Source organism: Neoarius graeffei, chromosome 20 (assembly GCF_027579695.1).
Source record: "Neoarius graeffei isolate fNeoGra1 chromosome 20, fNeoGra1.pri, whole genome shotgun sequence".
In the NCBI taxonomy this organism is placed as follows: Eukaryota; Metazoa; Chordata; class Actinopteri; order Siluriformes; family Ariidae; genus Neoarius; species Neoarius graeffei.
In genome coordinates, this window is record NC_083588.1 from 42,603,862 (window position 1) to 42,628,528 (window position 24,667).

Genomic DNA, 24,667 nt, shown 5'->3' on the forward strand with positions numbered 1-24,667 from the left:
TCTCTCTTATTGTAATTATAATATTCTAATTAGAGGTCGACCGATCTATCGGCCGGCCGATTTAATCGGCCGATTTTTGCCATTTTTTAATGAATCGGCATCAGCCGATTTTCTTATTTGGTCGCGCCGATTTAAAGTCAGGCACGACAGCTACGTAGAACGCGGCGTGCAAAAGACCCAAGCCAACAAACGTTTCAGGAGTCAGCAGAGATAGCCTACAGGTAAGGCTTCAATTCTTACATTTCAATGTCCTAAAGTCGTATATTTGCTCTCATGATGGTTGTAATCTGTGATGTGTTGCTTCATTTAGCGAAAGGAAAAACGAATAGCATTTCAACTGCATCGGAGTTGTAGAATTCCTCTCGAAACGAAATGTTGCGATGCGTAGCCTTGTGGCCGCAAGTGCGTCGACTATGTAAGCCCCCTTTACGCTGGTGACCGCTATGTTCCGATCTAAACTGTAGTAACGGACAATCTAAGTGAAAAGTTAACAAAAAGAGGACGCAAAACTAACCTGTGAACGTATTATAACATTGCCATCCCATGTCCATTTGTTTTCGCAATGTATACATGTTTGATTTGATTGTGAACCAGAGACCGATGCTAGACCTCTGCAGTTCCTATTTCCGGTTTCCTGCACAGCATGCTGGGAGACGGAGTTTTATATTGTTGAAACGGAAACGTGAAAGTTCAAGGCATGGAAGTTCCACAGTGAAACTGTATAACTTGAACATGTATTTTGCCGTTTTGAAGTAACTATCTGAAGTTGTCACATCATGGAAGTCTTCTTGCACTCTGTTAGTCTATTGATTATTCATTTTAATACGTTTAAGTCATTAATTTGTTAATTCTTATTGTTATGATGAGTACAGTCAGAGTACAGAGTACAGTTGTGCGTCCTCTTACTAGTATCAGGGTTAGATCTTAACACTAGCCCGCTAGCCCGTGGCTAGTGCAGATAGCCACGGGCTAGTGCAAAATCTCTGCTACTAGCCCGTGTTGGCTAGTGCAATAACTTGACATGGGTGTGGCCATCTTGAATCACGCAAAATCTGATACAAAATCTTTTAGCTCATTCTATTTATTGTACATGGTGTAATGCATTGTTGCTGAACATTACTGTCACAGTTCATTGACACAGGTTGTAACTGTGTACCATGATGAGTGCCTTACGAGGACAGCGAGTCCGACTCCAGCCAGTCTGAGGATGAGCCATCAAGTGTTCTGCAGCTTGATTATGAGTCTGCAGATACCATTGTTCACATAGACTCTGTTAGTGTGACTGAAACAACCAGGGAATGAACTGGTGACTTACTTTCACTTAGTGAATAATCCCACCCTTAAAGGGAAAATAATTGTGATATTTCTTCAAGTGTTGTGGTTTGTACTTAAACAGAAATTAATTTTACTTGTAACTCTCAGTTGACTGCCATCATGTACTTGTATCTTCCTATGTTGCCATTAGATCTCATTTATGTTTGTTACCCTGACAGTATTGCTACATGTATGTGCACAATTAATGAATATTTTTTGTATGGAATGTTTACTTCTACAAGAATTAGTCATGTTCTTTTCTAGTCCAAGATAAGTTTATGATTTCAGTTCTAGTCCATTTCTATAAGAATTTGCTATGTTTTTTTCCAGTCTAAGGCAACTGAATGATTTCAGTTCTAGTCCATTTTGCGAGATTACTACATGTACTAGTCTACTTAACTGTAAGCAATGACTACCTCTTTTATACTTCAAAGTAACAATTATGGTTTGAAACACAAAGTCACATATGAGAACCATAATGGATTGAATAAAGTACTGGTTTTGTTACACTGAATTGGGAGCTTCTGTTGTTTCAACTTGTTCATTGTTTAGTATTTAAAATTCTTTCAATTGTCACAGGAATTGGGCTTAAAATAGCGGGCTAGTGCAACACTCTGCGGGCTAGTGCAATTTGCAAGCCACTAGCCCGGCTGGCTAGTGCAGAAAAACCTTAAGATCTAACCCTGAGTATGATATTTTAGCATGCCAATTAAGGACAATACGATAGCATATCGGCCCTAAAAATCGGCCCCAAAAAATCGGCAGCTCATATCGGCCATCGGCTGACTCTGACCTCTAAATATCGGTATCGGCTTTAGAAAAACCCATATCGGTCGACCTCTAATTCTAATTACGTTTTCTTTTCAAAATGAAATAAATGCAGATTGCTGGATATTTGTTGTCAACCCTACTGTATATATATATCCCATGTACACTGGAGGGCCAAAGGTTTGCGGACACCTGACCAGCGCACTCGTAAGCGCCTACTGAACATCCCACTCCACATTTGTTTGTTATATTCATCTCTATTCTTCTGGGAAGGTGGTCCACTAGATTTTGGAGCATGGCTGCAGATACAACATCGAGGTGCATCACATCACTGTATAGCACACAGAGTTTAAACAACTTTAAGCTATATAACAATTTAAAACTTTTTTTTTTTTAAACAAGTTAACAAGGATTGCGTGTTTTTGTTTTTATATAATTTTCCTTTACACGTGAGTGGGTGGGAAGCTTTAAAAAAAAAAAAAAAGACATACAAGAACTGCTATAATAAAACACTGCGTACTGCACTATAAATACATTTTATACCAAGTACAAATAAGGTTTGGAACAAATCCATATTTAAATATTTGTTTTTTCAAAAAAAAAAGTGTAATACTGAACCTCTCAGTACTCTTTAGTAAAGTAATTACTCTCCCAGGCCAACTCATAAGACTGCCACAAACTATTATTATAGCTTTCTTGGATCCTGCCAGATGTGTCCTCAAGCCTCTGGCTACATGTGAAATTGTTCACAATACATCCCCTTATAAACTGTAGCACAAATGCATTTTATTGACAATCATGCTATATTAGCAATGTGCACAGCACTCATGATTCATCAAGAGTCAGGAGACAAAATTTTGTTTTTGGAGAAGCAACAAAATAAATAAATACATAAACTCAAACACGCTTTGTTATACACACACACACACTTGAGGAATCGCTAGCTAACTGAAAAGCTGCTAACGTGAGCCTTTGCTGTAGCTCTGTAAGCACTTTACTTGAGGCCAGAGTCTGAAATCATATGTAACGACTAGCTGTCTAGTTTGTATTTAAGAAAGGCCGCAGGTTACAGCAGCACTCCATGAATTCCAAGGTTAACATCACTGACCCACGAGTATTCTCATTACTGTTCTGCTTCAGACTCTACCTGCTAAACAGCAATGGCTCCGTCTGAAATACAAACTATTACTCAGCACGCGCGTCACAGCACCATAACGTGATGAGCAGTGCTGACTGTTGCACTCGTCATTAAAATTACCATCATCGCCCATGCCATTATGCACATAACCTGTTTTTCTGAAAAGGAAATGGCCTGTTGTTAGTGGCTGACAAGGATTTTCCATCAGCACATTACTTTTTCTCACATTCCGAGCACATTTACAGTGACACGAAGTCTACGTAAGGAAAAATCTATTTAAATAAATAAATCGGTGAAGTTGCAGGCTTGAGAGAAGCAGACGATGACGACACCGATGTTAATTAATTTCCAATAACAGCACATCCCAGAATGGTTCATTTCTCTTAGACATCAGAACTTGTAGCCATTAACATTTACATTTAATGCTGTGAAACGTTCCCAAGACAAGTTAGTTCCTGCTGTCATTTGCGTTATAGCCTAATGGCTATAGTCAAGTTTATTTCTAATAGCACTTTTAAAGGAGAACTGAAGCTAATTTTTTATTATCAAAATTCTCTCATTTTATTAAATATAGGAACGCATTTCTGACAGCTATTTTGTCACTGCTATAGCAAGTTATGAGTGTTTGAAATATGCTCTGTAATATATCAGTCCATATGTCAAAGCAATGGCTGTAAACAAGATTCGTTGAGACCTGTGCGAGACATCGTAGGACGGAAGTAAAACGTACAGCGGAAGTCAAAGTGACCGACGTCTGCCAACGTTGTCAAAAGACGCGCCTCTTTCAAATGCTGACGGAATCAAGCCGGAAGTTTTGCTTGTTTTGACAGCGATCAGGAAAGTTTGAAAAAGTAGGCAGTAATCGTCATTTAAACTCGTTTTTGTGCAATATTTCATTTGAAAAACAGTTTTCAAAATGGCAGCACTGACACCTGGCTGACACTTCACGTTTCGAAGTCTCGCGAAGATCGCGTGGATAAGCGACGCCTGCCGTGGACCAAACGAACTAAATTCAACATGGCTAAAAACCGAATAGGCCGATAAGTATAATATTTAATTGCACTTAGTTGCCAATATGAGTCACGATATAAGGTTACTAAAACCGAAAACGTAATTGAACACGTTAATTAAGGAATAAAGCAAGTTTAAAAGTGACTTCAGTTCCCTTTAACAATAAACATTGTCGCAAAGCAGCTTTACAGAATTTTACTGACTTTAAACATGAGCTAATTTTATCCCTAATCTATCCCCAATGAGCAAGCCTGTGGCGACGGTGGCAAGGAAAAACTCCCTCAGGCGACATGAGGAAGAAACCTCGAGAAGGACCAGACTCAAAAGAGAACCCATCCTCATTCAGGTGATAACAGATAGCGTGATAACATTTTGACATGAAGTCTGTTGTACTGAAGTTATAAACTGTTCATTGATGGAAACTTGAGTGCAAAACTGCTCGTGACAACTGTAGTCCTAAAGTTAACAAGTGAACTGTAGTCCTCAGCCATAAAAGTATTACTCCAAGTGTCCAGAGCCATCTTCCAAGTGTGACTTTCAACTGTTCATATGAGGCCGTCCTCCACAGGAGCAATGTCATTCCCTTTCCTCTCTCTTGAAGTTAATAAGACAAAAAAAAAAAATCCCTACCTTGTTTATATTACCAAGAAACCGGAAAACCCTCTGTCCTGAAGACTTTCCAGTAATGGAAAACTTACTAATCATTACAAAGCGCTGACACCCGAGACTCCTTCCATATCTTAAAGGAATCTTCACTATATAAACAATTAGACATTTCTCTTTGTGAAAAAACAGCACACATTATTTGCCTCCGATTAGATTATTTGGAGAATCCGCACTGTGGGAAATAAGGTCGGACCGGCGGACATTTACCAGTAATTTTCGCATTTGTCCATCTGTATTTCAAAAGCATCAAACCGGATGGCCCATGAAAAATTGCAGAGATATGGGTCTAATGTACTTCTAACTTTCTTCCAAATGTTACACTGGGAACACATTATGTCGTAACATGGCCTGTGATTGGCTGATAGCTGACGCTCTCGACGAATGACAAGTTGCGTCTCATCAGTGAGTAGCAGTGCATTCTGGCATGACACCACACGATGCTGTTATCAGCTGGGTAGGTATACCACCAACGTTAAAAGAAAATGGACTACTACAGGTTTCGGACCCTGACAAAGCGTTTTTTCCATCATGTTTTAACAATCGTGTTAAATTTGATCGAGTTGTATGAATTTGTTTAAAAGTTCTTTATTTGTCATTAATATAATGCGGCAGCACGGTGGTGTAGTGGTTAGCACTGCCGCCTCACAGCAAGAAGGTCCGGGTTCGAGCCCAGCGGCAGGCGAGGGTCTTTCTGTGTGGAGTTTGCATGTTCTCCCCATGTCTGCATGGGTTTCCTCCGGGTGATCCGGTTTCCCCCACAGTCCAAAGACATGCAGGTTAGGTTAACTGGTGACTCTAAATTGACCGTAGGTGTGAACGAGTGTGTGAATGGTTGTTTGTCTCTGTGTGTCAACCCTGCGATAAACTGGCGACTTGTCCAGGGTGTACCCCGCCTCTCGCCCATAGTCAGCTGGGATAGGCTCCAGCTTGCTCGCGACCCTGCACAGGATAAGCGGCTACAGATAATGGATGGATAATATAATGCGTTGGAATGATGTGCAGCAAGTGCGCGAAAACACGTGAATTTATGCTTTGTAGGATGTCGATTTATATTTTCTTAGTTCTCGTTAAGCAGATTTTAGTCTGAATGCCAAATATTACCATGTCTGAGTTTGAGTCATTTTAAAAGTCATTTTGTTACAAAGTTACTTGGAATCTCGTACTCGAAATTTTGTAAGAATAGTTGTGCTGTTAATTACTAAATTTCTTATCAACTTTTTATAAACATAGTATAAAAAAAATACTCATAGTTGACGCAAATGTTTGAGTGTTATTATAGTACCTGTAACTAACTGGAACATCGTCGCTCCCCATAGTTTTTCTAAACATGTGTGTGATAGTGTTTTATTGGGTATAACTTTAAGCATGTTTTTCTTGAATCTTCTGACATTTTCTTGTCTAATTTGGCCTCTGAAGATCACGAAAATGTGTCTGGAAGTAGCTGAGAAGCCATCTCAAGCCCTTCAGCTTCCAGGACCAGACCCCCCCGCTGCATTGTTCCGGGCCTTTGGCCCATCATTCAGATAGGCTGAAATTTGGAAAGACAGACAGACAACTGGATGGCCCATGAAATATTGTAAAGCTATGGGTCTAACTTTCTTCCAAATATTACACTGGGAACACATTATGTCGTAACATGGCCTGTGATTGGCTGATAGCTGACGCTCTCAACGAATGACAAGTTGCGTCTCATCAGTGAGTAGGAGTGCATTCTGGCATGACACCACACGATGCTGTTATCAGCTGGGTAGGTATACCACCAACGTTAAAAGAAAATGGACTACTACAGGTTTCAGACCCTGACAAAGCGTTTTTTCCATCATGTTTTAACAATCGTGTTAAATTTGATCAAGTTGTATGAATTTGTTTAAAAGTTCTTTATTTGTCATTAATATAATGCGTCAGGGGCGGCACGGTGGTGTAGTGGTTAGCACTGTCGCCTCACAGCAAGAAGGTCCAGGTTCGAGCCCCGTGGCCGGCGAGGGCCTTTCTGTGTGGAGTTTGCATGTTCTCCCCGTGTCCGCGTGGGTTTCCTCCGGGTGCTCCGGTTTCCCCCACAGTCCAAAGACATGCAGGTTAGGTTAACTGGTGACTCTAAATTGACCGTAGGTGTGAATGTGAGTGTGAATGGTTGTCTGTGTCTATGTGTCAGCCCTGTGATGACCTGGTGACTTGTCCAGGGTGTACCCCGCCTTTCGCCCGTAGTCAGCTGGGATAGGCTCCAGCTTGCCTGCGACCCTGTAGAACAGGATAAAGCGGCTAGAGATAATGAGATGAGATGAGATAATGCGTCAGAACGATGTGCAGGAAGTGCGTGAAAATACGTGAATTTATGCTTTGTAGGATGTAGATTTATATTTTAATAGCGTTTTTATTTTCTTCTAGGTTCTCGTGCCAAATGTTACCGTGTCTAGGTTTGAGTTGTTTTGTTACAAAGTTACTTGGAATCTCATACTCGAAATTTTGTAAGAATAGCTGTGTTGTTAATGACTAAATTTCTTATAGACTTTTTATAAAACATAGTATAAAAAAAATACTCATTGATGATACAACATTTCATGAGTATTATAGTACCTGTAACTAACTGGAACATCCTCGCTCCCCATACTTTTTCTAAACGTGTGTGATAGTGTTTTATTGGGTTGTTACGTGGATCTGTTATGTTTTTGTCAATGCCTTGTAATGCTTTTGCCGCTGGCTTGTGCTGCGCTCTCATTGTTTCCAGGTAGCCTATCCCGACTTTCCATGACCGGCTTCCCTATTGGTCTGCTGCAGCCAAGCCCCTATTTAAGGCCGCCCTTGTCAAGATGGCGGGCGCTCTCTCTGGTCGTTCGTTTGGGCAGACGCCGGCACACACGTTTCGCACCTTTTCTAATATTGTTTACTGTGTTAATTATTGCTTTAGTGTTGTTAGTTCTATTTTTGTTAGTCTTGTCACTTTGTATTCTTCGTTCCGTCCCAGGTGACTACTTTTCTCACGTTATTAGATCAGTTAGTGAGAGCAGGTAAGGTAGTGGACCGGAAGACCACATTTTTCTTTGCATCACGGCGCCTGTGCGGTGATGACTCGCGAGCGAGGGTATACTCTAAAATCTAGTCAGATAAATTGAGGTTTTCTTTTACTTTTTCCTGTATGCTCTGTCGTTAGTCACCTGGTCCTTTTTCTTTAGGGGTTTTTGCTTCTTGTTAATGTGGAACCATCTTTGAAGTAAAACAAAAGCTTTTTTCCCCTAAAGCGTGTCTTTGGTATTTGTTGTAGTGTCCATATTATTTCTTTCAAGTTGGACATTGTAACATGGGTATAACTTTAAGCATGTTTTTCTTGAATCTTCTGACACTTTCTTGTCTAATTTGGCCTCCGAAGATCACAAAGATGAGCCTGGAAGAAGCTGAGAAGTCATCTCAAGCCCTTCAGCTTCCAGGGCCGGACCCCTGGCTGCACTGTTCCGGGCCTTTGGCCCATCATTCGGACGAAAGGACGGACAGACACAACATTTCAGACTTGTCTGTCCTGTGACAGTCTGCTTAAAATTCCTCATTTCTCCATGCTGATCCGCCACACCGAACAACTCTCTGTGAACACTCCAGAAAGGATAACGTTACAGAACGAGCGCATTAATATAAACCTGGGATTCGATTTATAGCCGACGCTACAGTCAGAGCTAACGTTGGAGAAAAACACGATCTGTGGGTGGTAGAAAAGGGCAACTGGACTTGCTTGAAGATTCTTGAAAACGTTTCACCTCTCGTCCGAAAGGCTTCCTCAGAGACAGAACTGAGGAAGCCTTTCGGACGAGAGGTGAAACGTTTTCAAGAATCTTCAAGCAAGTCCAGTTGCCCTTTTCTACCACCCACAGTTGACTATGACCTGGATGATTGAGAATCTTCACAGACATGAGAAAAACATGATGTTCTGACCGATCAGATCTGAGAATTCAACAGAGCTGAATATGAATGAAAGCAAATTCAAATAGGGGAGAGAGAGAGGGAAAGAAATAAAAGCTACAAGTTATTTAGTCACACTGCGAACAGATCACCCTTCGCTTCGTAAATCATTCACAGGTGATAAGGTTGGAATGTATTACGTTACTCATTACCGTAGCTGCACCTGTGGGTCACAAGTATGAAGTTATAGCTTATGTAGGAAACCTTATGTAAAAAAAAAAGTGTGGACTCGATGATTTCAACTTGTACTAAATCAGTCAGCAAAACAGACAAACCAAGCAGAAATAAACCTGTTTGGAAATCAAATCACTGAATGATAATGTAGTGTGAGTGTAATGCAATGTGGAACAGTGCTGAAGGAAAGAAATACAACATGAATGTGCTTCATACTGGTTAGAACAGGAAGAGAAACACTCATGATGAGGGATAAACACCAGATTAAAAAACAATCGAGGGTCAGTGACTAGCAAATTAGCTACACTGAGACTCCAGGAGTGTTGCTAGCATGATCAGGTAAAGCTACGCGTCTAAAAGTACTCTCTAGCTAGGCTCTGGTCCATCTATTAACAGCTTGTCGTAGTGTCCGGTGGTTATTTGATGAAATATGTGAAGTAAAAGCAGAGGCTCTTACCTGATTGTGCCCGCAGAAGAGGTGCACCTTCACACAGGAGCGCCGCTCCGAATAGCAACATCCACACACCGAGCCTGGACATGGTCCCAGCTCGACTAGTCACCTCTAAACTACTAGGACTCACTATTGTCAAAGCAAATAATACAAAAGAGTCATTTGGTGTGTAAAACTACCTTCTGCTACGGTCCTGTCCACATTCGGCTGGTGGTAGTAGAACCAAAACATTTAGCATAGCTCGGCTAAAGCGCTAGCAGCCTGAGCAACAGTGCAGCTAAACGGTGCTAACCAAGCTACGGCTAGTTACCGGTACACAGCGGTTTCTCACTTGCTGTCGTCCTGCATTGTTTAAACCACCACACTGGTTCATTATATAACTCGAAGAACCATATTTTCTACACTTTTTTTCCCCCCTGACAGAATTTAAACAGTTAACGGATGAAAATTAAAACGGTTAACACGGTCCAGCATCACCTCCGCTTCCCAGCGCCATGTTCGCCCTGCCTACGTCACATGTAACCGTGCGTTCCAGCCAATCAGAGACCGAGACTGAAAATCTTCACAACAGCAGTCTGAGTGCAAAAGTATGTGCAATTAACAGTGCAAACAGCGTGGAGAGAGAGAGAGAGGAAAAAAGGGGGTGTAAGGGGGGTAAGGTGCACAGTCTGAGGTGTCCCAGCTGACTACGGGCGAAAGGCGGGGTACACCCTGGACAAGTCGCCAGGTCATCACAGGGCTGACACACAGACACAGACAACCATTCACACTCACATTCACACCTACGCTCAATTTAGAGTCACCAGTTAACCTAACCTGCATGTCTTTGGACTGTGGGGGAAACCGGAGCACCCGGAGGAAACCCAGGCGGACACGGGGAGAACATGCAAACTCCGCACAGAAAGGCCCTCGCCGGCCACGGGGCTCGAACCCGGACCTTCTTGCTGCGAGGCGACAGCGCTAACCATTACACCACCATGCCGCCCGCAATACTTCATAATGTGTAATATTTTATCTTATAATGTGACTCTGTCATGCAATAATTTATAATGTGACTGTCTCTGTGCAATACTTTATATGTGCAATACCTCACTCCATAATGTGTAACACAACACATACACCTCAGACTGTGCACCTTACACCCCCCTTTTTTCCCCTCTTTCTCTCTACACGCTGTTTGCACTGTTAGGAGATGCTTTAATCTCATTGCACATGTGTACAGTGACAATAAAGACATTCTATTCTATTCTCATCTCATTATCTCTAGCCGCTTTATCCTGTCCTACAGGGTCGCAGGCGAGCTGGAGCCTATCCCGGCTGACTACGGGCGAAAGGCGGGGTACACCCTGGACAAGTCACCAGGTCATTACAGGGCTGACACATAGACACAGACAACCATTCACACTCACATTCACACCTACGGTCAATTTAGAGTCACCAGTTAACCTAACCTGCATGTCTTTGGACTGTGGGGGAAACCGGAGCACCCGGAGGAAACCCACGCGGACACCATGCAAACTCTGCACAGAAAGGCCCTCGCCGGCCACGGGGCTCGAACCCGGACCTTCTTGCTGCGAGGCGACAGCGCTAACCACTACACCACCATGCCGCCCGCAATACTTCATAATGTGTAATATTTTATCTTATAATGTGACTCTGTTGTGCAATAATTTATAATGTGACTGTCTCTGTGCAATACTTTATATGTGCAGTACCTCACTCCATAATGTGTAACACAACACATACACCTCAGACTGTGCACCTTACCCCCCTTACACCCCCCTTTTTTCCCCTCTCTCTCTCTACACGCTGTTTGCACTGTTAGGAGATGCTTTAATCTCATTGCACATGTGTACAGTGACAATAAAGACATTCTATTCTATTCTCATCTCATTATCTCTAGCCGCTTTATCCTGTCCTACAGGGTCGCAGGCGAGCTGGAGCCTATCCCAGCTGACTACGGGCGAAAGGCGGGGTACACCCTGGACAAGTCACCAGGTCATTACAGGGCTGACACATAGACACAGACAACCATTCACACTCACACCTACGGTCAATTTAGAGTCACCAGTTAACCTAACCTGCATGTCTTTGGACTGTGGGGGAAACCGGAGCACCCGGAGGAAATCCACGCGGACATGGAGAGAACATGCAAACTCCACACAGAAAGGCCCTCGCCGGCCACGGGGCTCGAACCCAGGACCTTCTTGCTGTGAGGCGACAGCGCTAACCACTACACCACCGTGCCACCCGTGTATGTGTTGTGTTACACATTATGGAGTGAGGTATTGCACATATAAAGTATTGCACAGAGACAGTCACATTATAAATTATTGCACAACAGAGTCACATTATAAGATAAAATATTACACATTATGAAGTATTGCGGGCTGCATGGTGGTGTAGTGGTTAGCGCTGTCGCCTCACAGCAAGAAGGTCCGGGTTCGAGCCCCGTGGCCGGCGAGGGCCTTTCTGTGCGGAGTTTGCATGTTCTCCCCGTGTCCGCGTGGGTTTCCTCCGGGTGCTCCGGTTTCCCCCACAGTCCAAAGACATGCAGGTTAGGTTAACTGGTGACTCTAAATTGACCGTAGGTGTGAATGTGAGTGTGAATGGTTGTCTGTGTCTATGTGTCAGCCCTGTGATGACCTGGCGACTTGTCCAGGGTGTACCCTGCCTTTCGCCCGTAGTCAGCTGGGATAGGTTCCAGTTTGCCTGCGACCCTGTAGAACAGGATAAAGTGGCTAGAGATAATGAGATGAGATGAAGTATTGCAAGGTAAGGTAAGGTGCACAGACTTGAGGTGTATGTGCTGTGTGTAAGGTGCACAGTCCTAACGGACAAAGGGCTGTTAATTAGCCGATTAGCTCAATCAGATGGCTTGGGAGCAGGGAAACTACTAAAATGGTTGCTGATGGATGTAAACAGGAAGATGGTTTTACATGAGATGTGAATCTGGAAAACAATCCAAACAAAGGCAAGGAGAAATCGGGGGAAAGTTCTTTCAAAGCCTTCTGAGTCCCCAGAACAAATTAGTAATTGAATAGAACACTGGGGGTTTGCTGTTATAGGAAAATAATCAACCACCCTGATCCAAATGGGAGGGTTGTTCCATCCATCCATTATCTGTAGCTGCTTATCCTGTTCTACAGGGTTGCAGGCAAGCCAGAGCCTATCCCAGCTGACTATGGGCGAGAGGCGGCGTACACCCTGGGTAAGTCACCAAGTTATCGCAGGGCTGACATATATATCTATCCATCCATTATCTGTAGCTGCTTATCCTGTTCTACAGGGTTGCAGGCAAGCTGGAGCCTATCCCAGCTGACTATGGGCAAGAGGCAGGGTACACCCTGGGCAAGTCATAAGGTTATCGCTGGGCTGACACAAAGACAAACAATCATTCACACTCACATTCACACCTACGGTCATTTTAGAGCCCCCAATTAACCTAATCTGCATGTCTTTGGACTGTGGGGGAAACCAGAGCACCCGGAGGAAACCCACGCAGACATGGGGAGAACATGCAAACTCCACAAAGAAAGGCCCTCGCCGGCCGCTGGGCTTGAACCCAGGACCTTCATGCTGTGAGGCGACCACTACACCACCGTGCCGCCATGATTTTACATGAAATGTGAATATAGAAAACAATCCAAACAAGGACAAGGAGAAATCAGGGGGGAAAAGTTCTTCCATGGCTTTCTGAGTCCCAGACTCAATTGAACAAATTAGTAATTGAATAAAACACTTGGGGTTTGCTGTTATAGGAAAATAATCAATGATGGGGTACTGTTATTCAGCCTGATCCAAACGGGAGGGTTGTTCCATCCATCCATGGCTGCTTATCCTGTTCTACAGGGTCACAGGCAAGCTGGAGCCTATCCCTGCTAACAAGTCACCAGGTTATCACAGGGCTGACACAGACAAGCATCAGTTCACACCTACGGTCAATTTAGAGCCATCAATTAGCCTAACCTGCATTCCTTTGGACTGTGGGGGAAACCAGAGCACCCGGAGGAAACCCACATGGACAACATGCAAACTCCACGCAGAAAGGCCCTCGCCAGCCGCTGGGCTTGAACCCAGGACCTTCTTGCTGTGAGGTGGCAGTGCTATCCACTACACCACCATGCCACCGGGAGGGTTGTTACCACATAGAATTTGATTATTTCCCAATGACAGCATGTCCTGAAGTCTTTTATTCCTCATATATCACAGTAATTTGCCAAAGATCACAATTTTTATGCATTAAAGAACAACACATCACATTTGTATCTATTTAGAGTTGTGTTTAATGTTTGGAACAGCCATAAAACAAGTTAGTTCCTTTGCATTATAGTTAGTTAGTTCCTTACACTTACAATATAGCTGTTATACGTAGACATCCTTTCACAAGTCTTTAATTTTTTCCACTCTCTCTCTCTCTCTCTCTCTCTCTCTCTCTCAAATTTAATAAGCTCTCAAAGGACTTTTCTCTTTTTTGCAAACATGAATAAACTTTATTGTTGAAGCAATAAAATCATTCACCAGAGTTGCTTTTTATTTCTTCACCAACATTCAAGACAGTAAACAAAATGATTAAAAAAGAAAGAAAAAAACGAATGAAAAAATATAAATTTTACAGCTAATGTGGCATTTCAGTTGGCATAGAGTCCAGTATCCTGTGCAGCATGGCGAATGTTGGACTAAGACATCCCTTATTCTCTGGAGAAGCTCTTTCTTTACACTACCAGGCATAAGCGTTCTTATTTTAGAAGTGACTCCAGCCACCAAGGCCCTGTCCACACGGCAACGGATTCAGGTGAATCTGATAAAATTGTTTATCGTTTTGGCCTGGCGTCCACACGGCACCGGTGTTTTGGGTGCCCCAAAACGAAATCTTTTGAGAACGGGTTCCAGAGTGAAAAAATCTGGCAACGGAGCCGTTGCGAAGTCGTCTGGATGAGTAGAACGGATTTGTTTACGATGACATCACAACCACATGTGCTTCACGCCGGGTAGAAGTGTAACGAACTCGGTGCGAGTTGTCAACAAATCCTATAACTTGGTTCATGAAACGCGCTTACAAAATATTTCCACTGTGAATATTTATTGTGTAATGGTGCAAAGTGAGAGAGAGAGAGAGAGAGAGAGAGAGAGAATAGCCCTTAGGGCAGAGTCAATCCTGCCAGCAAAAATAGGGAAAAAAAGGAGCCATCTCACCTCTTCAGATGTTGGTTTAAGTCCGACAATACATTCCTCAAAAAGGGCGTAGAAGAACAAATTAATCCATCAACGTGTAGCATTCAATTTATTCTGGACCATTAAAAAATTCTGGAGGATATCAGAATGTTGGCGTACCGGCTTCCATCTACCCCCATTCATTCCTCTTTCCGTGTCTCCATTCAAAAAATGAGCACGTGATTTAAAAGGACTATATCCATAGGATAGGGAGTGAGAAAGTGTGTGCGTGTGACAGTGACAGGGATAGTCACTGTGCGCATGCGCAGTTATGCGCATGCGTCTACTTCTATTGTTCTGGTGTCTCCGATGGGACCGTCTTACAGCGCACGTAGAGGTGTGGCATGTGTATTGCATCGTTTTCAGCAAGCGTTGCGTTGCCATATGAGCCTTATATTTTACTGATCCGTTGCCCATGTGGACGCGATATTTAAAAAAAAAAAATCTCGTTGCCGTTATCGTGTGGATGTAGCCCAAGTCTTCTACAGTGACATGCTCAATCCCCTTTTCCTTGCTGACTTCTTTGCAATGTGCTTTTAATTGATCTTTCCAGCCACACTCAGGTCCTGTCCACACGGCAACGGATTCAGGTGGCTCCGATACAATTGCTTATCGTTTAGGCCTGGCGTCCACACGGCACCGGCATTTTGGGTGCCCAAAACGCAATCTTTTTGAGAACGGGTCCCAGAGTGGAAAGATCTGGCAACGTTGCCGTTGTGAAGTCGTCTGGATGAGTAGAACGGATTTGTTTACGATGACGTCACAACCACATGACTGTGAGTGCTTCACGCCGGGTAGAAGTGTAACGAACTCGATGCGAGTTGTCAACAAATCCTATAACTTGGTTCATGAAACGCGCTTACAAAATATTTTCACTGTGAATATTTATTGTGTAATGGTGCAAAGTGAGAGAGAGAGAGAGAGAGAGAGAGAGAGAGAGAGAGACTCTGCCCTTAGGGCAGAGTCAATCCCGCCAGCAAAAATAGGGAAAAAAAGGAGCGATCTCACCTCTTCAGATGTTGGTTTACAGTAAGTCCTACAATACATTCCTCAAAAAGGGCGTAGAAGAGCAAATTAATCCATCAATGTGTAGCATTCAATTTATTCCGGACCATTAAAGACGCCGCCTTCCATGTAGAATCATACGTCATCCTCGCCGCCATATTGGATAGGTCAAAGCGGAGAATAAAGATTAGCTGCGTTTAACTGTACCGTCCAAACGAGATCACATGGGATTACCTTTCACAGGTGAGACTGGAAAAATACTTTTCATTGTATTTGGTCATTATAATGTAATTTTACAAACAGATTTTCCTGACTTTGTGGCTAATATGAATTCTCGCACATAATAGTTTATGCGCATGCGTCCTTACTTCTTCTATTCTTCTGGTGTCTCCGAAGGGACCGTCTTACAGCGCCCCTAGAGGTGTGGCATGTGTATTGCATCGTTTTCAGCAAGCGTTGCGTTGCCATATGGACCTGATATTTTACTGATCCGTTGCCCATGTGGACGCGATTTTTTTTTAAATAACATCTCGTTGCCGTTGTCGTGTGGATGTAGCCTCAATGAGCTTGACTCTGAGCAGCTCCTTTAACTACTCCCTCTCTCCCATTTCAATCAGCTTCTGGTTAATTGCATCCCTCATCTGTAACTGTTTATTCATCACTCAGCCTAAACTGTTGCAGAAATTAACATAACATTTTCATTAATGGATGCAAGAGGACCTTATGGCCAAAGCCTTCCCCATGTCAGAAAATATGCATTTATTGCTTTACCTCTGACACTTGGAGACTCCTTTCTAAAAAATCATAATAATCACAAATGATAATTTATTAATGAATGACTTGTCATGCAGGGTGGCACAGTGGTGTAATGGTTAGCACTGTCACCTCATAACAAGAAAGTCCTGGATTTGAGCCCAGTGGCTGACATGGGCCTTTCTGTGTGGAGTTTGTATGTTCTCCCTGTGTCTGCGTAGGTTTCCTCCAGGTGCTCTGGTTTCCCCCACAGTCCAAAGACATGCAGGTTAGGCTAATTGGTGGCTCTACAGTGGTGCTTGAAAGTTTGTGAACCCTTTAGAATTTTCTATATTTCTGCATAAATATGACCTAAAACATCATCAGATTTTCACACAAGTCCTAAAAGTAGATAAAGAGAACCCAGTTAAACAAATGAGACAAAAATATTATACTTGGTCATTTATTTATTGAGGAAAATGATCCAATATTACATATCTGTGAGTGGCAAAAGTATGTGAACCTCTAGGATTAGCAGTTCATTTGAAGGTGAAATTAGAGTCAGGTGTTTTCAATCAATGGGATGACAATCAGGTGTGAGTGGGCACCCTGTTTGATTTAAAGAACAGGGATCTATCAAAATCTGATCTTCACAACACATGTTTGTGGAAGTGTATCATGGCACGAACAAAGGAGATTTCTGAGGACCTCAGAAAAAGCATTGTTGATGCTCATCAGGCTGGAAAAGGTTACAAAACCATCTCTAAAGAGTTTGGACTCCACCAATCCACAGTCAGGCAGATTGTGTACAAATGGAGGAAATTCAAGACCATTGTTATCCTCCCCAGGAGTGGTCGACCAACAAAGATCACTCCAAGAGCAAGGCGTGTAATAGTTGGCAAGGTCACAAAGGACCCCAGGGTAACTTCTAAGCAACTGAAGGCCTCTCTCACATTGGCTAATGTTAATGTTCATGAGTCCACCATCAGGAGAACACTGAACAACAATGGTTTGCATGGCAGGGTTGCAAGGAGAAAGCCACTGCTCCTCAAAAGAACATTGCTGCTTATCTGCAGTTTGCTAAAGATCACGTGGACAAGCCAGAAGGCTATTGGAAAAATGTCTTGTGGACGGATGAGACCAAAATAGAACTTTTTGGTTTAAATGAGAAGTGTTATGTTTGGAGAAAGGAAGACACTGCATTCCAGCATAAGAACCCTATCCCATCTGTGAAACATGGTGGTGGTAGTATCATGGTTTGAGCCTGTTTTGCTGCATCTGGGCCAGGACGGCTTGCCGTCATTGATGGAACAATGAATTCTGAATTATACCAGGGAATTCTAAAAGAAAATGTCACAACATCTGTCCATGAACTGAATCTCAAGAGAAGGTGGGTCATGCAGCAAGACAACGACCCTAAGCACACAAGTTGTTCTACCAAAGAATGGTTAAAGAAGAATAAAGTTAATGTTTTGGAATGGCCAAGTCAAAGTCCTGACCTTAATCCAATCGAAATGTTGTGGAAGGACCTGAAGCGAGCAGTTCATGTGAGGAAACCCACCAACATCCCAGAGTTGAAGCTGTTCTGTACAGAGGAATGGGCTAAAATTCCTCCAAGCTGGTGTGCAGGACTGATCAACAGTTACCGGAAACGTTTAGTTGCAGTTATTGCTGCACAAGGGGGTCACACCAGATACTGAAAGCAAAGGTTCACATACTTTTGCCACTCACAGATATGTAATATTGGATCATTTTCCTTAATAAATAAATGACCAAGTATAATATTTTTGTCTCATTTGTTTAACTGGGTTCTCTTTATCTACTTTTAGGACTTGTGTGAAAATCTGATGATGTTTTAGGTCATATTTATGCCAAAATATAGAAAATTCGAAAGGGTTCACAAACTTTCAAGCACCACTATAAATTGACCGTAGGTATGAATGTGAGTGTGAATGGTTGTTTGTCTCTACGTGTCAGCCCTGCGATAACCTGGCGACTTGTCCAGGGTGTACCCCGCCTCCCACCCATAGTCAGATGGAATAGGCTCCAGCTTGCCTGCGACCCTGTACAGGATAAGCAGTGACGGATGTATGGATGTATGGATGACTTATGCTTTTTTTTAAGAGTTACGGTTAATGTTGTGGAACTTCCACAAGACAAGTTAGTTCCTGTTTAACCCATCACTGGAATTACAGCTGGCACTTTTTTCAGAGCTGTGAAAATGAATTAGCACATTCTATCCATCCATCCATCCATCCATCCATCCATCCATCCATCCATTATCTGCAGCCGCTTATCCTGTAGCACCTTCTAGTCCATCAGAATCAAGCATTCAACAGGACTATGATATACAGTGCCTTGCAAAAGTATTCATCCCCCTTGGTTGTTTGTTCTGTTTTGTTGCATTACAAGATGGAATTAAAATGGATTTTGGGAGGGTTAGCACCATTTGATTTACACAACATGCCTACCACTTTAAAGGTGCACATTGTTTTTTATTGTGACACAAACAATAATTAAGATGAAAAAATAGAAATCTGGAGTGTGCATAAGTATTCACCCCCTTTCATATGAAACCCCTAAATAAGAGCTGGTCCAACCCATTCACTTCACAAGTCACATAATTAGTTGATTAAGATCCACCTGTGTACAATCAAAGTGTCACATGATCTGCCACATGATGGCGGCACGGTGGTGTAGTGGTTAGCACAGTCGCCTCACAGCAAGAAGGTTCTGGATTCGAGCCCAGCGGCTGGTAGGGGCCTTTCTGTGCATAGTTTGCATGTTCTCCCCATGTCTGTGTGGGTTTCCCCCACAGTCTAAAGACATGCGGTTAGGTTAATATGGGTCGACCTTGGGCTGAGGTGCCCTTGAGTGAGGCACCTAACTTCCAATTGCTCCCTGGGTGCTGTTAACATGGCTGCCCACTGCTCTGGGTATGTGTGTGTGTGTGCTCATTGCTCATGTGTATGTGTGTGTTCACTGCTTCAGATGGGTTAAAGGCAGAGAAGAATTTCACAAGTGTGTGATGAATAAAGTTGTGCTTTCTTTCTGTATCAATCAACCTGACTCTGCAACACTATTAAGCAAGCAACATGAAAACCAAGGAGCACTCCAAACAGGTCAGAGACAAAGTTGTGGAGAAGTATAGATCAGGATTGGGTTATAAAAAATATCCCAAACTTTGAATATCCCATGGAGCACCATTAAATCCATTACAGCAAATGGATTTCACCTGTCAGTAGTCATAATGTTATGGCTGATTGGTGTATACAGTATAATGTAATTACACAGTATAATTTAATATAAGAAATAATCTAAACAGCAGATGACGGTTAATGTAACAATGCAGAAGTCAGTGTGTGATATATATATATATATATATATATATATATATATATATATATATATATATATATATATATACACACACAGTGGTGCTTGAAAGTTTGTGAACCCTTTAGGATTTTCTATATTTCTGCATAAATATGACCTAAAACATCATCAGATTTTCACACAAGTCCTAAAAGTAGATAAAGAGAACCCAGTTAAACAAATGAGAAAAAAATATTACACTTGGTCATTTATTTATTGATGAAAATGATCCAATATTACATATCTGTGAGTGGCAAAAGTATGTGAACCTCTAGGATGAGCAGTTAATTTGAAGGTGAAATTAGAGTCAGGTGTTTTCAATCAATGGGATGACAATCAGGTGTGAGTGGGCACCCTGTTTTATTTAAAGAACAGGGATCTATCAAAGTCTGATCTTCACAACACATGTTTGTGGAAGTGTATCATGGCATGAACAAAGGAGATTTCTGAGGACCTCAGAAAAAGCATTGTTGATGCTCATCAGGCTGGAAAAGGTTACAAAACCATCTCTAAAGAGTTTGGACTCCACCAATCCACAGTCAGACAGATAGTGTACAAATGGAGGAAATTCAAGACCATTGTTACCCTCCCCAGGAGTGGCCGACCAACAAAGATCACTCCAAGAGCAAGGCGTGTAATAGTCGGCGAGGTCACAAAGGACCCCAGGGTAACTTCTAAGCAACTGAAGGCCTCTCTCACATTGGCTAATGTTAATGTCCATGAGTCCACCATCAGGAGAACACTGAACAACAATGGTGTGCATGGCAGGGTTGCAAGGAGAAAGCCACTGCTCTCCAAAAAGAACACTGCTGCTCATCTGCAGTTTGCTAAAGATCACGTGGACAAGCCAGAAGGCTATTAGAAAAATGTATTGTGGACGAATGAGACCAAAATAGAACTTTTTGGTTTATGTTTACGTTATGTTTGGAGAAAGGAAAACACTGCATTCCAGCATAAGAACCTTATCCCATCTGTGAAACATGGTGGTGGTAGTGTCATGGTTTGGGCCTGTTTTGCTGCATCTGGGCCAGGACGGCTTGCCATCATTGATCGAACAATTAATTCTGAATTATACCAGCAAATTCTAAAGGAAAATTTTGGGACATCTGTCCATGAACTGAATCTCAAGAGAAGGTGGGTCATGCAGCAAGACAATGACCCTTAGCACACAAGTTGTTCTACCAAAGAATGGTTAAAGAAGAATAAAGTTAATGTTTTGGAATGGCCAAGTCAAAGTCCTGACCTTAATCCAATCGAAATGTTGTGGAAGGACCTGAAGGGAGCAGTTCATGTGAGGAAACCCACCAACATCCCAGAGTTGAAGCTGTTCTGTACGGAGGAACGGGCTAAAATTCCTCCAAGCCGGTGTGCAGGACTGATCAACAGTTACCGCAAACGTTTAGTTGCAGTTATTGCTGCACAAGGGGGTCACACCACATACTGAATGCAAAGGTTCACATACTTTTGCCACTCACAGATATGTAATATTGGATCATTTTCCTCAGTAAATAAATGACCAAGTATAATATTTTTGTCTCATTTGTTTAACTGGGTTCTCTTTATCTACTTTTAGGACTTGTGTGAAAATCTGATGATGTTTTAGGTCATATTTATGCAGAAATATAGAAAATTCGAAAGGGTTCACAAACTTTCAAGCACCACTGTATACACTCTTCCAATACTTCAATTCTTTCTTAGATCAGTGCCATTTTAAAGGAGTTATAGTTTATGTTTGCATTATGAAGTTTAATAATCCATTTACAATCAAACATAATGGTAGAACAGCTGGCCAATAACAACGGTACTTGTTAGAAATCACGTGCTAATGAGAAGGGAGGTGTTGTTTTTTTTTTTTTACAAGAAGGTCTCCTTGGGGTTAAAAACACACATCTTCATGCTCTCTGACTCTCAGGTTCATAGTGTCACAGTGGGTAACAAGGAGGACAGCAGCTTTGAAGAGACACTTATCCAGCATCTGAAGGTTAGTGCTTATGAGCTTCTTACAGTTTAGTATTGACTTAAAATGTACTAATGTTAATATTAGTCCATTATGCAATGGCTAACTTTGGTCACTTTGAAAACTGTACATTAATGCTAATGTTTGTAACATTTGATTTATTGTCATCAGTTATTAATGCACAAAGTTAAAAATGGAAAAAGTTTAGATTTATAGTCATTTGATTCGCTGGTGATATACTGTATAATATATATGTGATAATACACTGTGCATATTCCTAAACTTGTAATTTCACCCTCCTTCAGGAGGAAACAAGCATGGCATTTGCAGGGATATTGAAAGAAGAGGACATCGTTGCAGCAGTCCAGGCTTGTCAAGGTCTTCTTAAGGATATAATACCTATACAAACACACACAAACCATATAACTACATCATATAGACTAATACAGCAGCCACTACATACATAAATCCAAACTACGTTTATGTATAAACACATCCTCACGCACAGGGACTCCCACGGGTCTTTGCACAGGAGACGGGAGATGGTTAAATCCAAGCAACCAAGCAGCCAGGGGGTTGAGGAGCCGTTACTACCCAGTTACCTGTGATTGTGCTGAGTGTTCAAGAACAGTTTAAGGCAGACCTCAAATCTCACCTGCTCTTAATTATTCTTCTGACAATTCAACAAGATGCACAACATTCAGGAGGACATATAGCTTCAATATACCTACATATATATGCTATAGCTACAGATAAAATGAGACTTCGTGGGTTAAATGAGCCCAACGTTAGCTTAAAATGTCAACTTTGCCTCTTTCTGTCTTTCACTGCTGTTATCTCTCCACAGATCCAGGCACATTCTCTCAGAAGTCCTTCTTTGAACACGTAGGGCTCCTTGGAAAATCAAATGTCGATGGTCAGAAGGTATTCAACGTCCTCGACCAAGACAAGAGTGGATTTATTGAGAAAGAAGAGCTCAAGTAAGATGTTTGATACATTTTCCCATACTGTAAATGATTTGGTACATATTGTACAAAATTAAACAAGAGGAAACTGTAAAATGCTGTTCATTAAGTCATACCGAAAGCCACATTAATTCACATTAATCTACTCCTGGTGCTGGGGTAATTAAAATTCCACTGTGTATCGTTTTATGTTTTTTTTTCCTTTTTACTAATCAGTCATTATATATTTTTGTAGTGAGTTATAATGACACACTATTAACATTATACTTCGTTGCTTCTTCAGACTGTTTCTCCAGAACTTTGTGGCAGGAGCCAGAGAGCTGACAGACATTGAGACCAAAGCTTTCCTGGCTGCTGGAGACCATGACGGAGATGGCAAAATTGGGATGCAAGGTTGGGATGCATCATTAGCAATTGCCTGAGCCTATAGTACCTTTGAAATTTTTGCCTGCTGGTAATTATAAGTGTATGCTAATGTTACTACAAAGCGCTGCAGATATGAAATGTCTAATGTCAGTGTCTCAGTTTAGATATTAACAGTTTAGAGAGACTTTTAAATATATGCATTTGCACAAATATCATAAAAGTCATATCCCTGACATAATGGGTTGAGATTAAATACAATTTCTTGTTAATTTTATAGTATTCATAGTTTCATGCTATTATTATACTATTCCTAGCTAACTAACTAGCCTAGTTTTATATATATATATATATATATATATATATATATATATATATATATATATATATACACACACACACACACACACACACACACACACATATATATATATATATATATATATATATATATATATATATATATATATATATATATATATATATAATGATCAGTAATTAAGAGTACATAAAGACTGGCTTATCTTTGGCAACGAGGAGGTTGTTTGTTTTTGCTGTGGCTTTGGAAGTAGAAACTCATATCATAAAACCCCTTATATTCACTCATTTTATGTTTGTTTTTCTTGCATACAATGCTCCACAGCCCCCAGTATGATTAATATGAATCTTTTTCATTTCTTTTTCCCAGAATTCTGTGTGCTGCTAAACTGAAACTATGATATATCTACTGTACTGATGCTGAGGACCACTTTTTTTTTAAACTTATGTTACGAGGATAAGAATTTTCAGTTGTTAAAATTAGACTTTTTGTTGAATTAAAAATTTTGTCTTTATAGAGTGACCTAATGAAAATTGAAAATAAAGTTTTCAAATTCCTACTTTGTGTCTTGCATTTCAATTTTTTTTTCTTGACACACCAAAGAAGACCTATTTTTCTGGCATTAAAATGAATGGGACCAAGTTTCAATCAACAATTTGTCAAATTTCACATGATTCACTCTTTTTTTTTACATTCCCTATATGAGTGAATCTGTGTCAGATAAGCAGATGACAGGCGGATGTAAAAGCTGAAAGAGAGTTTATTCAGGCAAACTGGCAGACAAAGCCATATTGTGAGGCAGAAACCAGAATTAAAAAAAAACAGGCAAGGGTCAGGCGAGGTACAAACAGGATATCAGAGGCAGTATCAAAAAAGCAAAGTACAAAACAGAGTCAAAGCAGAGCAATGAACAAAAGCCTTCATAAAAAGTCAGACGCACAGAACTGAGCATTTACATCACAAACACAAACTCTGAGCAGAGTCCTTAAATAAGTGAGCTGTGCATGGGAACAAGAGCATGTGATTAGAACTCATGGGATTGTGAACGGTAAAGAGTGGGATGGGTGTTGTAGTCTGAGGCAGCCGTATTTGAAGGCCACTGTGAATTCTGGGAAGTGGAGTCTTCAGTGCAAGCAAGTGCAGACGTGGCAATCTGATTCTGTGATCTGATCTGATTTGATGGTTCTTATTATGACAGCTATTACGGTGTGAACTGACTTGGCTTGATTTCATATTTAGCTTGTACTCAAAGATGACTTTAGTTCTAGAC

The 24,667-nt window shown here is 41.6% G+C and overlaps 2 protein-coding genes and 1 pseudogene across 4 annotated transcripts in view; 1 reads left to right on the forward strand and 2 right to left on the reverse strand.

Moving 5' to 3' along the window:
* lmtk2 (lemur tyrosine kinase 2) overlaps window positions 1-9,978 on the reverse strand; it is a 71,190-nt gene extending 61,212 nt beyond the window's left edge. For all 3 annotated transcript variants that reach the window (XM_060901745.1, XM_060901744.1, XM_060901743.1), the window contains exon 1: window positions 9,474-9,978. In XM_060901745.1, the coding sequence (XP_060757728.1) occupies window positions 9,474-9,555 (82 nt within the window). In that variant the 5' untranslated portion in view covers window positions 9,556-9,978. The remainder of the gene's footprint in view (window positions 1-9,473) is intronic.
* Window positions 9,979-12,640: 2,662 nt separating this feature from the next.
* On the forward strand, window positions 12,641-23,825 carry LOC132869278 (parvalbumin-2-like). Its single transcript, XM_060902615.1, has 6 exons — window positions 12,641-12,678; window positions 21,706-21,774; window positions 22,056-22,128; window positions 22,598-22,730; window positions 22,999-23,108; window positions 23,767-23,825. The coding sequence occupies exons 1-6, from the start codon at window positions 12,652-12,654 to the stop codon at window positions 23,787-23,789; spliced, it is 435 nt and encodes a 144-aa protein (XP_060758598.1). The 5' UTR covers window positions 12,641-12,651; the 3' UTR covers window positions 23,790-23,825.
* Window positions 12,832-16,373, reverse strand: LOC132869373 (transcription and mRNA export factor ENY2-like; annotated as a pseudogene).
* Window positions 23,826-24,667: the final 842 nt, after the last annotated feature.